Genomic DNA, 16,041 nt, shown 5'->3' with positions numbered 1-16,041 from the left:
GATCCGAGGACAAAAGTGCGGTGACCACTTGAAAGAACGTAAAGTCCTCCTCTGTTAATACACCCGGGTTCACCCTCTCATAGGCAACCATCTGTTGTCCCACTATGTCCCATTTAGCTGGGCGTAACCCACAATGCTCTAGCCAAGGGGAGACATCCCAGATCTTTTCCACAAATGCTCTACAGTCCCGAATGTGGGGCTTAAGCCCATAGATCTTACAAAGCTTATACAGCTGACAAGCAAGTACTCCTTTATCTTCGGGCTTTAAACTGGGAAAACTATTTCCCTGACCCATCCTGGCCACTTCCCAATATTAAGACTGCCTGAATCTTCCCGCAGTAGTGAGGCAAGGCCACTTCTCAATACTGAGGCTGCCTGAATCTTCCCGCAGTAGCGGAGCAAGGCTACTACTGCGGGGCAAGGCGGATTCTCCTCTCCCTACGGCAGTCCCTGTTCAGGGCGCCAGATGCCCGGGGCGACTCCCGGGCCTTCGCCTTCTACTTACCTATCCCCGGTCTTCGGACGTCTCCGGTCCCTCTCCCGGTTGGGGGAGGGCAATAAACAGGCAGAGCACCCGAAAGGAGTTGCAGTCAGCAAGCTTTATTGTGTTTCCTCTTCCCCAGCTCTCGTGGTCATCCCCTTTTATTATCCCCTGTCTCCTCCCCCGTACCTCCCATGGGCGGGCGAGCTCCTCCCAAGTGCCTCCCCGTGGGTGGAGCCAGCCTGTTACCAGGGCCATCCCAGTACCCCACAAGGGGGCAGGTTCGGACCCTCAGGCTTCTCACGGTCCTCACGGGGGACCCCGGTCCAGAGCTGTCCCCCAACAAGTAGCTAGCATTTATATGGCTCTTTAAGGTTTGCAAAACACTTTATATAAATTATCTTAATTAAGATAATGAATGCTTCATATTTGTTATTTCTTATGGTGTATTTATATTCAAATAAATTCATTTACCACAATTTGTCCAGTTATTACTCAATTGATGACCACCCACTTTTTTTTTTATTCCTGCAAAAAGTTTTGAGTATTTTTGATTATATGGATCCTTTCTTCTAATACTCGTGTGTGTGTGTGTGTGTGTGTGTGTGTGTGTGTGTGTGTGTGTGTGCTTCCCTAGGAAAATATTCAGTTATCCTCTGGAATAGGATGATTTTGAATGAAGTCCAGATCAACTTCCATGGACTCTAATCTGTGCAAGGGAGCATGCATGTTTTATTAATTATTAACAAAAATAATAAAACTTATTTTGGTAGAGGGAGTAAAGGGCAGAAACAGAAACATCAATAGGTCAAGGCTCTGTGATTTTATAGGTTTGTTAGACCCTATGCTTAGTGAGATTAATTGAGTAGTCCATCTTCATCAAGGTAGTAAGTGTTAGAGGCAAGATTTCAGCACAGGTGTAACTGACTCCAGGTTCAGCATCTGCTGTGGAATACTGCCTCTTTCTCAGAGAGAAAAAGGAGAGAAATAATAAAAGTTTTGGCAAATAAGAGTAAACAAGTATGACTCTTGTTCTGTCTTTAGGCAGACTGAGACACAGGTAGATTGGTGGTTTGTTGGATAGAATACTGGGCCCTGAGTCAGAATAACCTACATTCAAATCTGATCCCAGACACTTAATAGTGTGAGGGTGGGCAAGTCCCTTTACCTCTATTTGCCTGTTTTTTCAAATGTAAAATGGGGATAATAATGGAACCTACCTTTCAGGGTTGTTATGAGGATCAAATGAGACATTAGTAAAGCATCTGACACTAGTAGGTACTATCTAAATGTTTATTGCCTTCCTTTTGGGAGGTGATTGATGGTTTGAAGTAGATGCCTTCACTTCAATCAGAGCTAGCCTGTGGAACAATTAAAGGCAGGATTTCTATTCCATGAGAGAACATGATCTCTGGTGGTAAAATCAGCCTGGTCTCTGATAGATTTCAGGTTAAAAAGTGTATTTTAGCGATCAGAGATCTGTGGAGAGATCTGGACTTAGCCCTTCAGAGTTGCAGTTTTCTTATCTAAAAAATAAACAGTTTATGCCAAAAATCTAAGGTCCCTTCCAGCTTTAATATTATATTAATCTATAGGATTAAGATGAGTTTCATTAGCCATAAGGCACACACACACACACACACACACACACACACACACACACACACACACACACACACACACACACACAGACACACACTCTGAGGCGATGACTCTGGTCAATTAAATGTACCTATTCTTGTCACTAGGCACTAATGAATAGTTTGACTAGAAATCTAAGATCTTCTTTCACACTTCCAGCCATCTCCATGCCATACTGATTGTTCCCTACTCTCTACCTCCACCCAGAACTGAAGGTTTTCCCCTGTGACCCTGAGCTCTTACTAATGAACATTCACTCGATCACACCTGACCTCGGGCCCTCAATGCCACTTCTTGGGTATTTCTCTGCTATATCACCAAGTTCGTGTACCAACCTACCAACCACAAAAACCTCTATGCCTATTTGAAATGGAGGGAGGGTGCTAATTCTTGTGTTAACTCATTATGCTGACTGAATGTTTGAATTTTCTGAATGTAGGAGGATTGTTCACTTACATATCTGGAGCCAATTATTTTGGTGAAATTGTGGAATGGATTGGCTATGCCACGGCAACCTGGTCACCCCCAGGCTTGGCCTTTGCCTTTTTCTCTTTATGTTTTCTGGGAAAACGAGCTTATCAACATCACAGGTGAGCCCTAAGAGCAAATGTTCTCTTTTATACAATTTATTTCCTGTAAATGCACTTATTTAGTAGCAAAGTTGAATATTTGGTTTGATTTAGGACAGGGAGAGGAAATTTTGGCTTTCTCTGTTTTTTATTTCTCTGAATATATAGATAACAAAAATTAAAATAAGCATGACAAAGCTTTATCTTTTTGAGGCACATGGGCACATTACCCACATGGATAGCTAGGTGGCACTGCAGACAGAGTGCTAGGCCTGGAGCCAGGAAGACCTGAGTTCATATCCTGCCTCAGGCACTTACCAGCTATGTGAGACTGGGCAAATCACTTAACCCTGTTTGCCTCAGTTTCCTCATCTGTAAAATGAGCTGCAGAAGGAAATTGCAACCACTTCAGTACCTTCACCAAGGAAAACCCTGAATGGGATCATGAAAAGTTGGATGCATTTCTTTTAATATATCTTAAGATAACCCTAGTTTATTGGTATTCATGTTACACTATTGACTTTGATTGAGTTTGCAGTCAGCTAAAAGTAATAAGTTTATTTCTCATGACCTATTGACTAATCAGTACTCTCCATCATACACTCATGCAATTGATTTTTTAAAACTTATGTATAGGACTTAATATTTATCACTATTAAAGTTCATCTTTCTATTGGTTTTAGCCAGTTGAGATCTTTGGGGATCTTGATTCTGTCATATAGTGTATTAGCTCTACTTACTGGCTTTAAGCCATCAATAAAACTGATAAGTGTGCCTTCTATGCCTTCATTAAGTTTCTCATAAAAATGTTGAATAGAAGAGGGTCAAAGATAAGACTTAGCTCCCTCTAAACTGATCTTGATTTGCTAATCAATTTCCTGTGACTCAGTTGTTTTAGCTGATGGCAATCCACCTAACTCTCCTACCAGTCAGCTTTATCTTGTCCTCGTTTATGTACTCTCCATTCAGAGTACCTTCAGCTTCTTATTTTTTCCTTATCATACAAATAGGAAAGCACATGTAGAACTTGTAAGTCCTTATGACTCATCAATTAGACCTTTTTTTGGATTATTCATACAAATAACTAGAAATAACTCATTCCTTCTTCTTTGACCAGCTCAGTGTAGCAAGAAAACTTGCCTGAAAAGGAGATGGTTTAGGTCTGGGCATTTCCAGGATTTTTGAATTGCCCCTGGTGGGCAATGCATTCCTAAGCCCAGGTTTTAAGGATTTAGCTTGTCTTCAAGTCAGTGAATCACAGTGCTATGATCAATATTAGAAGGATTTCTTGACTTAGAAATGAAATATTATCAGAGATGAACTGGGATTTCAGCAGGGGAAGTCCTGGGTAAAATAAGGGTTGGCCTTAGGTGTAAGTTAAGTACATAGCCAACCACATATTGTGATTTCAGGATTCCTACACAGCTTTTCACTGCCAGTTCCCCAACAATGTCCCTACCTCCTGATACTGACCAAAATCTCACTGTTGTTCAATACTCGCACCCCCTGTTCAGATTCAGATTTCCAGAGAGTTTGCACTTTAAATTGTTATAGGTTATTTGGTTATAGTGTAAAAAAGTTTCAAATGCATTCCTTTTTGTTGGCTTTAAGTGTTGTGGAAAGGAGAAAACATAAAGGCATTGATGCCTGAGAGAAAGAGGGAGGGAAGACAATGGCAGAATGAGGAGGCAGAGGGTGTCCAAGTTTAATTTTCATGTACTTTACAATAGCATCTATGCTCATCCTGTACTATGATTATCTGGAGCTCTATTGCCTGCCTGATCTAGATCAAGCTGAGAATTTTATCAACTCTTCTCCTTATCTTCTCCTTCTCCTTACTTTGGCTTGGTTTATAAGAAGCCAAATGGCCAAGAGTCAAAGTGTAGATCAACGAAGCAGAAGAGAAGGGCCTAAATAATCCTAGGAGATAGGAGAATTTTAGAGCTAGTCTAATACAACTTCCTCTTTTTATAGATGAGAAGACTGAAATTTAGTGATTTATCTAGATTTGTCCAGAGTCATATAGTCAGTGGAAATGGTAGCGCCTAGATTCAAATCTGGGTCTTCTGAATTCAAATCCAGTGTTTCTTCCACAAAATAACATCCCAAATCGCATTTATTTATTTGTGGCAGTTATTTGTGGAATGGGTCTTGAATAAAAGAAGGTAGGCTAGAGTGCATTAATTCTGTCATTCACCCTCCTTTTGCATGAGGGAGCAGGATATCAGCATGCTTCATTCATCTCTTGTCCATCACTTACCCAAAGTACTAATTATGTTCCTTCTTTTCATCTAGGTTCTATCTGAAGAAGTTTCAAGACTACCCTAAGTCTCGGAAAGCCCTGATTCCTTTCATATTTTAAAACCACAGATGATAGAAAAGAATAGAACACTTTCAAGCTGCTGAACTTGACAACTGAGTTATACTTTAAATACTACTACTAATACTAGTTAGCCTTTCTATAGGGCTTTTAAGTTTGCAAAGTGCTGTACAAGTATTATCTCATTTGATCTTCAAAACAACCTTGTAAGGTAGATGCTACTACTATTACTATTTTGCAGATGAGTTAACTGAGTCTGAGAGACGTTCAGTAAAATTTGTTAGTGTTTTAAGGGTTTACAACTTAAATCTTCCTAACTCCATATCTAGCTTTCTAGCCACTCTGTAATAGCTGACAAAGTTGATGGCACTGTCTTCTCTCAAAGTCTGATTGATATTTCTTCCCAAATGGAAACTCTTGATAGTCTCTTCTGAAGCATAAAGTTCTGTGTGTGTATACATATATGTGTGTGTATATATATATATGTAAACATATATATACACACACATATATGTATATATATGTATATATCCTCTTGATGGCCCAGCTGCAAAGACTTATTGTCTAAATCAACCTCAAACAGCTCTCCTCATGAAATTAAAAAGCGAAATTGACAGAGTTAAAAACATTTGGGATCCCAGTGCCCTCAAAAGTGTGTGTATGTGTGTGTGTGCGTGTGTGTGTGTAGAGGGTGGAGAGATCACTACCTCACATTCATTACTGCATTAACACTTCAAAGATCTATGATTTCATTGACATGAGTATGCCTTCCTCCAATGGAGATCAATGCCCCTTCATGACTTAGTAGCTAATCTTCATGGGTTCCTTTTAGAGGGGCCGTGTGGCATAGTGAAGCAAGTGTTGATCAAGTAGATCTGAGTTTGACTCCTGCCTCTGTTATTTGCTAGCTATGTGACTGTGGGTCAGTCACTTCACCTCTGTACCTCAATTTCCTCATCTGTAAAATGAGGAGATTAGACTAGGTGCTCTCTATGGTCCTTTTCTGTTCTATGAAAGCAGTTGTCTTCCTGTGGCCAGCTCTCTGATGCTGAAACTCTCTGAATTAACATATACTCATAGACTATTGCTTGGAGAATAGACATGACACTGGTCCTAGGCAACTGCAGAATAAGAACAGTGGCAGAAGTGAAGAATGAAGAAATATTAATGTCAAGATATGGATAGTCTTCAAGTCTGTTCCTTCTCCAATCTTCCTGTGAAAACATACTTTTTCCCAAAGGAAACTTTTAAAGTAAACTATGGGTGGGTTATTTCATTGGAAATGAGGCTTATAGGATAAAATATAGGTCTGCCATATCCCTTTCCTCAATCACTTCCATCAGAAAGATATCTATAACTATAAAAGGAGGCAGTGGGTATTGTAGGGATAACCCAAGGTGAGTGACATCCATGCTATGTCAAGAGAGCTATAGAAAGGATCTAGGCATCTTAGCAGTATCCTTTGCCATAATTTTACAGGAGGATGTGAAGTAGGACGGTGATATGATGCAAGAAGGTATTGGTGGATATCTCCATCGATGATTGTCATTGATCTGTTTGAAGATAATAGTGAATACTACTCCACTTTACTTTACATGAATAAATGTTTAATTTAATATTTTTATTATTACCTTCATTTCTAAATATCCCTACCATTCCTATCTAACTATAATCCATGCCTTGTAATGAGAAATAAAATAATAAAAAAGTAGTTAGGAAAAACTAACCAGTGCAACAATGATTAATAGTATATGCAGTATTCTACACCCATTGTCTCCCACCTCTGCAAAGAAGGGTAGGAGGACTCTTGTTAACTATAAATTAGATATTTTTTAGCAGAGAGAAACTTGTACTCATTCATGAATGTGAGGCATTTATCCAATTTCATGCCAAATCAGAGTTCCTTCCATGACCTGGGAATCTATATGAATCTTCACAATTCCAATTGGAGATATCATCTCTCTTTCCATTTCTTACTCCTTTAGGGGCAGTTAGGTGGTGCAGTGGATAGAGCACTAGTGCAGGAGTCAGGAGGACCTGAGTTCAAATCTCACCTCAGACACTTGATACTCACTAACTATGTGACCTTCGGCAAGTCACTTAACCCCAATTGCCTCATCCTGGGTCATCTCCAGTCATCCTGATGACTATCTGGTCACTGGACAGATGGCTCTGGAGGAGAAGTGAGGCTGGTGACCTGCACAGCCCTCCCTTACTCAAAACAAAGTCAAGTGCAAGTCATGTCATTATTTCTCTGATGGCATGGTCTTCTTCGGCAACGAAGGACAAACACATACATACACACACACACACACACACTCACACACACACACACACACACTTCTCACTCCTCTAAACACACACAGAATGCATAAGCATACACATTCACACACATGCACAACATTGTCATGATCTGTAGCTCAGATGTTGATAATCCCCAGAAATGACCCTCAGTGGCTGACTGGCAAGTACAGAAATGCCAGTTGTCTTATCTAGTACACATCCTCTTTCCCATTTTAGCAAGCACTGTTGGGGTACTGTAAATAGGAGGAAAGTACTTTGGAGAAAAAGAGTCATTCAAATGAAATACTACCTACTTTACTTTTGTGTGGGAAGTAGTAGTAGATAAGAGTGTTGGCTCAAGGCTTGGAAGTCCCAGTTATGACTAGTCTGCTAGTTCTGACTCCAGCCCTTTGTTAGTTATAAGGCCTTGGACAAGTCTTTGAAGTTTTAGCTTTCTCATGGAGGAAAGAAGAGATGGAGATGGAGAATGGATATGGAGAAATGGAGAGAAGAGTCAATCAACTAACAAACACTTATTAAACCACAACCATGAGCAACAGTGTGGCAGTATGAATAGATTTGGAGACAGAAAGACCTGGGTTCAAGTCCTGTGTCTAACATATATACTAGCTGTGTGACTAGGACAAAGCACTAAACCTCTTCTTGACTGAGGTCAAACTTTTTTTTCTTTTTTGGAGATGGAATCAAGACAATCAAGGTTAAATAACTTGCCCAAGATCACACAGTTAGTAAGTGCCAAGTATCTGAGGCTGGATTTGAACTCAGGTCCTCCTGATTCTAGGGCTGGTGCTCTATTCACTGTGCCACCTCGCTGCCCCAGGGCAACTTTCTAAGACTGTAAATTGCAGAGGATATGCTGACCTGAATTGGTACAGAGCATTTCCTTGTGGAGAGTTCCCTGAATCAATGAAATCACAAGTCCAGTCCCTCTTCCCAGGTGCTAGGCCTTGGGAATACAAAGACATCCTACCCTAAAGAAACTTATATTCCATAGGGGAGCTAACATGTATGACATGGCTTACCTGCCCTGCCTGTCTTACAGAGTTGTAAGGATCAAATCAACTAATATATATTATATGTCTGTGCATTGTGAACCACACAACTTATTATGGGTCAAGTAGGTGGATGATAAAAATAAAACTAATACAAAGCATTGAACAGAGATACCCTTATGAACTTTGCTTGCCCCAGATAACCAGCAGCACCTCCTCAAACGGGGGTTGGGGGTGGACTTTACAAATTACAAAACTCTTCAAAATGTTAATTTAGAATCATAGAATCTCAGAATTGGGAAGGTCCTTAGAGGATCATGCACCCTTACCTTCCTTTAGAGTAGGAGTTCTTTACCTTTTTATGTCATGAACCCCCTTGGCTGAAGCCTATGGACTCCTCAGAAGGGTGTTTCTAAATGCATAAAATAAAACCCATAGAAATACAAAGAAAACAACTTTATTGAAATACAGCTAATCAAAATATTTGCTAAAAGTTCATGAAACTCATGTTAAGAACCCCTAATTTAGGGCACATTTTTGGAGAAGGGCCTCTAGAAAATTCTTGAAATTGGGGAGAATTGACTTTTGCAGAAGGCATTAAGTGCCCATCAGCAACTTGCAGGGAAATTAGAATTTCAGCAAATGACTGGCATCCTTATAGATCTCTTGAGAAATGAATGTGAATCTAACTAAGTCCACCAACATAGAGGATTAGGTGGACCTGGAAAAACTGTTGTTTGTTGGGGAATGTTCATGCAAACAAGGGCTCTGTTGTATAATAAATGTCTCAAAGATATTGCTGTTTTGTGATTTTGTTTGGCATAAATAAAAAACTGCACAGTTCTCTGGAGAAAATTTCAAGGTTGTTGAGTTAAGATTCTTTTTTCTTCCCTGCCTCCCCAACTCACCAGAACAAATACAAACTTTGGATTATTTTGGTGTGGCTTCCTTTTCCTTACCATCTGACTTCCCTTTTTGAAGTCTTCTGGAAATAATGTGTAAATACTTTGGAGCTAATCTGAGTGTAGCTCAGACACCAAAGGAAAAGCAAAGTAAGTCAATTATCTCATGAACAAATTAGAGTGTAGAACTTCTACTATCCCTTCTACTTCCAAATGATCCTGAGACTCTGTTTTTTGTTTCAGTTTTTGCTGTCGCAAATATATCTACAGTGTATTTTGGTAACCAGAAAACAAAACACTCTCCATTAAACAACTTTTAAAATGGCCCTCCTAAAAGGACCCTGATATGGGTACTTCTTTGATGGATGCAAATCTTAACCATGTAAGTCTCTTCATCCTCTGACATTCTTGTCCATATGTTATCCACGGCCTATGGAGGGGTAGGGAAGGATATTTCTCAAAATGGGACTTTGGGTTTAAAGGGATTCAGATTCATTTCTGGGGGAGCCTGACCTAAAGAGAAAGGATTCAGATCTTTTCTCAGATTTTCTGGTCCAGTATGCTCCAACTCCAAGGTCTTATAGAAAATAATGTTTTAAATGAAATTTAGGTATGGATCATGTCTAGGGTCTCCCCAAAGAAATTATTAACAGGGTCCTAATTAGAAAACTTATTCAATATCAGATATTCAGATATCAGAACAGTTACTTATTTCCTCAACCACAAAAAAAAATTCTTGAAACAAAAAATTCGTAAGGATTTGTTAACATGTATTTTAAACATGAAACATTTAATAAGACTGATAAACAGATATTCAGCCCATTTGGTTGTTGTCCTTTGTTCTTGAAGAGGACTAAAATGACTTCACTATTCTAGAGTCAAGTTTCAATGTGTCTGATTATGGCTAATCAGACCAATACAAGCTCAGAATGCTCTACCACAGGTTGGACACAAATAGTCCATGTGAACATCTGAGGTGGATACTCCAAGTTTGTGCATTGGGCATTTCCTTTGAGCTATTTCAATTCTGCTTTGCTCATAGAGCATAGCACCTTCTCTGATGTGGGCATGCCATGCTGAACTCTCCTGTGCCAGTGTCTCCCATGTCACACAATCAATTCCAAAGTTCTTGAGAGAGACCCTGAGAATGTCCTTGTATCACTTTGTCTGACCACCATGTGATCACCTGCCCCATATGAGTTCTCCAAAAAATCGTCTTTTTGACAAGCTTACATTTTGTATTTGAACAACATGCCCAGCCCATTGGAGCTACATTCTCTGAAGCATTGTTTGATAACTTGGCAGTTTAGTTCCAGGAAGGACCTCAGTGTCTGGTACCTTATCCTGTCAGATGATCTTCAGAATCTTCCTAATACAATTCAAATTCAAAGCCTACAAGCCAAGACAAAAGTGGAGGGAGTATTGATGCATGATTTTCTGTTTGCAGATGATTGTGCATTCAATGCAGCCTCTGAAGCTGAGATGCCACAAGGTATGGATCATTCTCTGCTGCTTGGTCTCATTTTGTCCTAACAATTAACACCAAGAAAACACAGGTGCTCCATCAACTACCACCACACCATTCATACATGGAACCATTGGTTACAACAGATAGAGAAGTTTTGAATGCTGTGGATAAGTTCACTTACCTTGGTAGTGTACTCTCCAGGGATGTACACATTGACAATGAGGTTGATGCACACATCGCCAGAGCTAGCTTAGTGTTTGGGATGCTCTGAAGAAAAGTTTGGGAGAGAAGAGGCATCAGATTGACCACCAAACTGAAGGTCTACAGAGCCGTTATGCTGACCTCATTGTTGTATGCATGTGAAACATGGACAGTTCTACCAACACCATTCCAGGAAACTGAATCAGCCCATTTACTTCAGATTTGTACTACCCAAGTAATTCACAAGGTACTGGTCTCCTGGCAGCAACATTTTGTTTGCTCCTTGGAGAAAACATTTGGAGTACAGTTGTAGGAATCATCTTCATTGCTAGTTGACACCCTCAGAACTCTGGACCTTTCTGGTTTATAAGATTATTACCAGGGCTGGAAATGTTCATCTCTTTGAATTTCTGTTCAGAATTCTGGCCCAAAAGTCAAAACTTTATATTTCTGTGCCTCAGTTTCCTTGGCATCTATAAAATGAGGGGGTTAGTCTTGATCAGGAGTTCTTAAGTTGGAATTCAGGAACTTATTTCTGTTTTTTATTATTTATAACATTTTATTTTTTCCCAATTACATGTAAAAACAATTTTTAACATTTGTTCTTTAAAATTTTGTGTCCCAAGTTCCCTCCCTCCCTTCCATCCTTCCTATGACAGCAAGCAATTTGATATATAGGAACTTATTTTTAAATATTCTGATTACTGTATTTCAATATAATTTCCTTTGAAATTCTATGTATTTTATTTTGTGCATTTAAAAATATTCTTAGAAGGAGTTTTACCAATCTCCAGACTGTCAAAGAGGACCATGACACAAACATTTTCAGAACCCCTGGTCCAGAAAGTTACTCTGCTCTCTGATAGCTCCAAATCCTATGATTTTCTTAAGACAATGATCAGACAATTATTGTATTCTACCTCTATTCATCTCTGTGAAATTTAAGAGGATGAAGATCTATTTCTAAATTGAACTACTTGGAGGAACAAAACCCAAACCTCATGTTCTTTTTAGACAAGTACAGCATAATGAGCCTTATTCGATCTTTAATCATTTTTTGATCTGTGAAGAATTTGCAGTGTCTGAGGCTATTATTCCGAACCTCAATTCAAGTTAACTAAGACTTTTACTCTTGCTCTAATTAGATCTAGATCCTAGAGATATAAGAGAGTGGGCTAGGTGTCTTCTCATAGCAGGGCATATCATGACATTTTGCTTTGCATTGAGTAAACCCTAGATTTCAGTTTAGGATCAGAAACTTAAAGCAGAGAGGGATATTAGACATTATTTTGTTCAACATTGTTGGATGATCCATAGGTACTTCCAGCTTAGCATATCCAAAAATTCATTATCTTTCTCCCCAAATCCACCCCTCAAACACACTTGCCTATTTCTGTTGAGAACACTATCATCCTTTATTGTGTAGTCAACCAGGTTCACAACCTTGGAGTTATTTAAAATTTTTAACTCTCTTTACTCCTCATAGCCAACAATTTCCAAGTCTTTTGGATTCTATCTTTATGATATTTCTCAAATTTCAGCTCCCCTAGACAGTTGGATGATACAATGGATAGAACAGTGCACATGGAATTAGGAGAAGCTGAATTCAAATCCAAACTTGTTTTTCAGTTGTGTCTGACTCTTTTTACCCCTTTTAGGGTTTTCTTGGCAAAGACACTGGAGTGGTTTGCCATTTCCTTCCCCAGCTCATTTTACAGATGAGGCAAACAGGATTAAGTGACCTGCCCCTGGTCACCCAGGTAGTAAGTGCCTAAGGTCAGAGTTGAACTCATCAAGACTCACCTGACTCCAGGCCTGTGCCTCTATCCATGGTACCATTACCTGCCCTACCACAGACACTTATTGTTTGTGTGACTATGGGTAAATCATTTAACTCCCAACTGCAGCTATCTCATGTATAAAATGGGGATTATTTTAGAAACTACCCTACTGGTTGTTGTGAGGAACAAAAGGAAATAATAAATAAAAAGTGCTTTGCAAACTTTAAAGAGATATATAAATGTTAGTTATGACTACTGCCACTGCACCTGCTGCTACATATCTACTGCCCTAGCTCCCACCATCATCGCCTTTGCCTGGATTATTGTCATAGTCTCCTAACTGGTTCTCAAGTCTCTCCCCTTTCCAATCCTTTCTCCACCTAAATGTCAAAATGATATTGTAAAGCATAGGTTTGATATGTCACTCTTCTAGTCAATAACCTCCATTGACTACTTATTACCATTGTTTGTCCTTCATTTTTTCCAATGAGGGATCTGGGAGGCATAGCATTACAGAGTGGGGGGAAATAGCTCTTAGGCTGGTATCTGGGCATCTGAGTCTGAGGGCTGAGGCTGGATGCAGTGGGCCCCTATATCCCCTAGGAGTCCTAAAAAAATTATCTTTATACTCTCTATACTCTCTACCTCCCAACAGGGACTGTCAAGAACTTACTATATTCAGCACACATACAACTACTAAATAGTAATTGTTTCTCTTTTACCCAGGAACCTTAAGGGTCTTCCCCTCCCAGTTTGATTTTTTCTTTTATTAAAGGGGCTATTCCTTGAGTAACTACTTAAAGAAATCTATTCATTGAATGGGTGTATCTTACTCAAAGTGAGAATGCTATAAGATCTTAGCCTGAAAGGGCCAGGGTCTCCCATTGCATCCTGGGCCATCTTCAGCTATCCTGATGAATATCAGGCCACTGAATCCAGATGGCTCAGGAGAAGAAAGTGAGGTTGGTGACCTTGCACAGCCTTCCTTCACTCATGTCAAAGTCAACTGCAAGTCACGTCACCATCTTGATGTCATGGTCCTCTTCCAGAATGAAGGGCAAGCACAACAACAACTTTTTTTTTTGTTTTTTTTTTTTGAAGAGGACCATGACATCAGGGAAGTGATGACAAGACTTGTAGTTGACTTTGATTTGAGTGAGAGAGGGCTGGGCAAGGTCACCAACCTCACTTTCTCCTCCAGAGTCATCGAGGTCAAATCAAATTCAAATACCTCTATTTATAATTTAAAACCTTCACAACATGGCTCCAAGTTTTCCAGCTGATTACATATTACTCACCTTCTTGTATTAAAAATGATCTCTTGCTATCTGCATTGCATCCCCCATCTCTGTGTCTTTGAATGGGCTGTTCCTCATTCTTGAAATATCCTCTTTGCTCTCTTTCATCCCTTAGTCCCCCTAGTTTCCTTCAAAGAACAGCTCAAGTGCTACAGACTTTCCTGTGACTGTCAACTGCTAGTGTTCTTCCTCTGAAATAACCTTGTATTGATTTTGCAAATACTCTATAGATGCATATGTTGTTTTCCTTTTAGAATATAAGCTCCTTGAGGGCAGGAATAGTTTTAATTTTTGCATTTGTATCCCCATTACCTAGCATAATGCCAGCATATAATAGTGTTTAATAAATGTTTCTTGATTCATTAATTGAGAGAAGTAATGTCACTTGCTCAAGGTCATACATGTAGTAAGTAGCAGAGCTTTGGTTTGACACCAAACCAGAAGGTTATAGCTAGAAAGGACATCAGAGGTCATGTAGTTTAAACCATCTCATTTTACACATGAGGAAACTGAGACCCAGAGAGTTGAAGTGACTAGGTTACATAGCTATTTAAGGGTCAGAGCTGGGACTCAAACTCAAGTCTTTTGACTATGATCTGTGTGGGAATTCTGGTTCTGCCACTCCCCACTTTTGTGTCCATGGAAAAGTCATTTCCACTCCCTAAGCCTCTGTTTCCTTAGCTGTTAAAAAAAAAGAGTTGGCTGAAATGATCTCAAAGGTCCTTTCCATTTTAGAAACTTCCAATCTACCCCCCAAAAGCTTCTCTGAATCTTTGCAGTCACCTGACTGCACTTTTAACAGGAAGGAATGAAAAAAGCAGCTTGGCCTCCTCCAAAGGGAGACAAAAACATTCATGAATACATCTTTTCCTTTCCAGTTTGGCCATTCTCATCACTCAAATAGATTATGGGCTAGAGTCCCTGAGGGGAAATAAAAAGGATAATTTAAAATATATAACAAAGTCTTCTGGAGGAGGTTGTCATTGTTTTAGGACTTTTACATTAGCCTATAAAAAGAGAAAGAGAACTTTTGGCCAAATGGTTGTGGTGTTTGTGCGTGTGTGTGTGTGTGTGTGTGTGTGTGTGTGTGTGTGTGTGTACGTGCGCACACTAGCCATTTATGAGTTCATAGAGCAGACAATTTCTAAATAAGCCTATATAGTCATTTCCTCTATAAGTCCATTGACTTACAATCTTAGGACGTTCAACATTTGTGTGTATGTGTGTGTCTCATCCCCTCCCACTGTTTCTGCTGGGGGATATTTGATAGTGAAATGATTAGTGGGGACTGATTAAATGTATACCCCCCACTCCTTTGATTGCCTCAAGTTCTTGTTCTTTGCCTGTTTTAAATACTTTTGCTCAGTGGAATCCCAGCTAAAAGTTACTTCTGCTCTGTCATCTTCTCTGTAGCACAGTTGTCCAAGAGGTTAGAATGGGAGAAAGGTAAGTAGAGGCATAGGCTGGAGAGGAAGGTGTGTGTGTGTGTGTGTGTGTGTGTGTGTGTGTGTGTGTGTGTGTGTGTGTGTGAGATGGAAGCAGGGTTGAACTAGGAGGCAGAGGACTCGAAACAGAATCTCATCTTTATGCACTTTGTGATGGTGGCCCAGTTGCTTTTATTTACTCATCTCTAAAATGGAAATAGTAATGTCCTACCTAACTCACAGGGCTAATGAGAGGTCCAAATGAGAGCAGAGACTGCTACCATCTGGCCTGGTTAAGTGCAGTTATATTAGGAAGTGGGGATAGGCTAGGAGATTGTCTCCCCTAGAATTCTGCCTGAGCTTCTTTGACCATAATAGATGATTCATGGGAGAAGGGTTTGGGAGGTAGGAAGGCTGGGGTAGTTAGTGCTGGGGGATAGTGGTGGTGAGGGAAGAGAGGCATAACTGTGATAGGACTTCCAGGAAAGTGTGCAAAGCACCCTTAATATGTTGGCTAGACTTGACCTGCTGGGATAAAGCTCAGATCCCCTCTCTTTACCTATAGCACTAAATGAGAGAATTTAGCCATGGTCATGCTCATGGATCTATCAATGTATATGAAAGGAATTTATAAACATGAAATTCTATGTGTGTAAATAT

At 39.8% G+C, this 16,041-nt stretch overlaps 1 protein-coding gene across 1 annotated transcript in view; it reads left to right on the top strand.

Annotated features, from left to right (window-relative positions):
• SRD5A2 (steroid 5 alpha-reductase 2) overlaps positions 1-9,168 on the top strand; it is a 74,649-nt gene extending 65,481 nt beyond the window's left edge. The window contains exons 4-5 of the mRNA XM_072634115.1: positions 2,562-2,712; positions 4,987-9,168. Of these exons, the coding sequence (XP_072490216.1) occupies positions 2,562-2,712; positions 4,987-5,053 (218 nt within the window). The 3' untranslated portion in view covers positions 5,054-9,168. The remainder of the gene's footprint in view (positions 1-2,561; positions 2,713-4,986) is intronic.
• The last annotated feature ends 6,873 nt before the right edge of the window (positions 9,169-16,041 follow it).

Source organism: Notamacropus eugenii, chromosome 1 (assembly GCF_028372415.1).
Source record: "Notamacropus eugenii isolate mMacEug1 chromosome 1, mMacEug1.pri_v2, whole genome shotgun sequence".
Lineage (NCBI taxonomy): Eukaryota > Metazoa > Chordata > Mammalia > Diprotodontia > Macropodidae > Notamacropus > Notamacropus eugenii.
The sequence above is the reverse complement of the archived record's forward strand: the minus strand, read 5'-3'. Positions and strand labels throughout refer to the sequence as shown.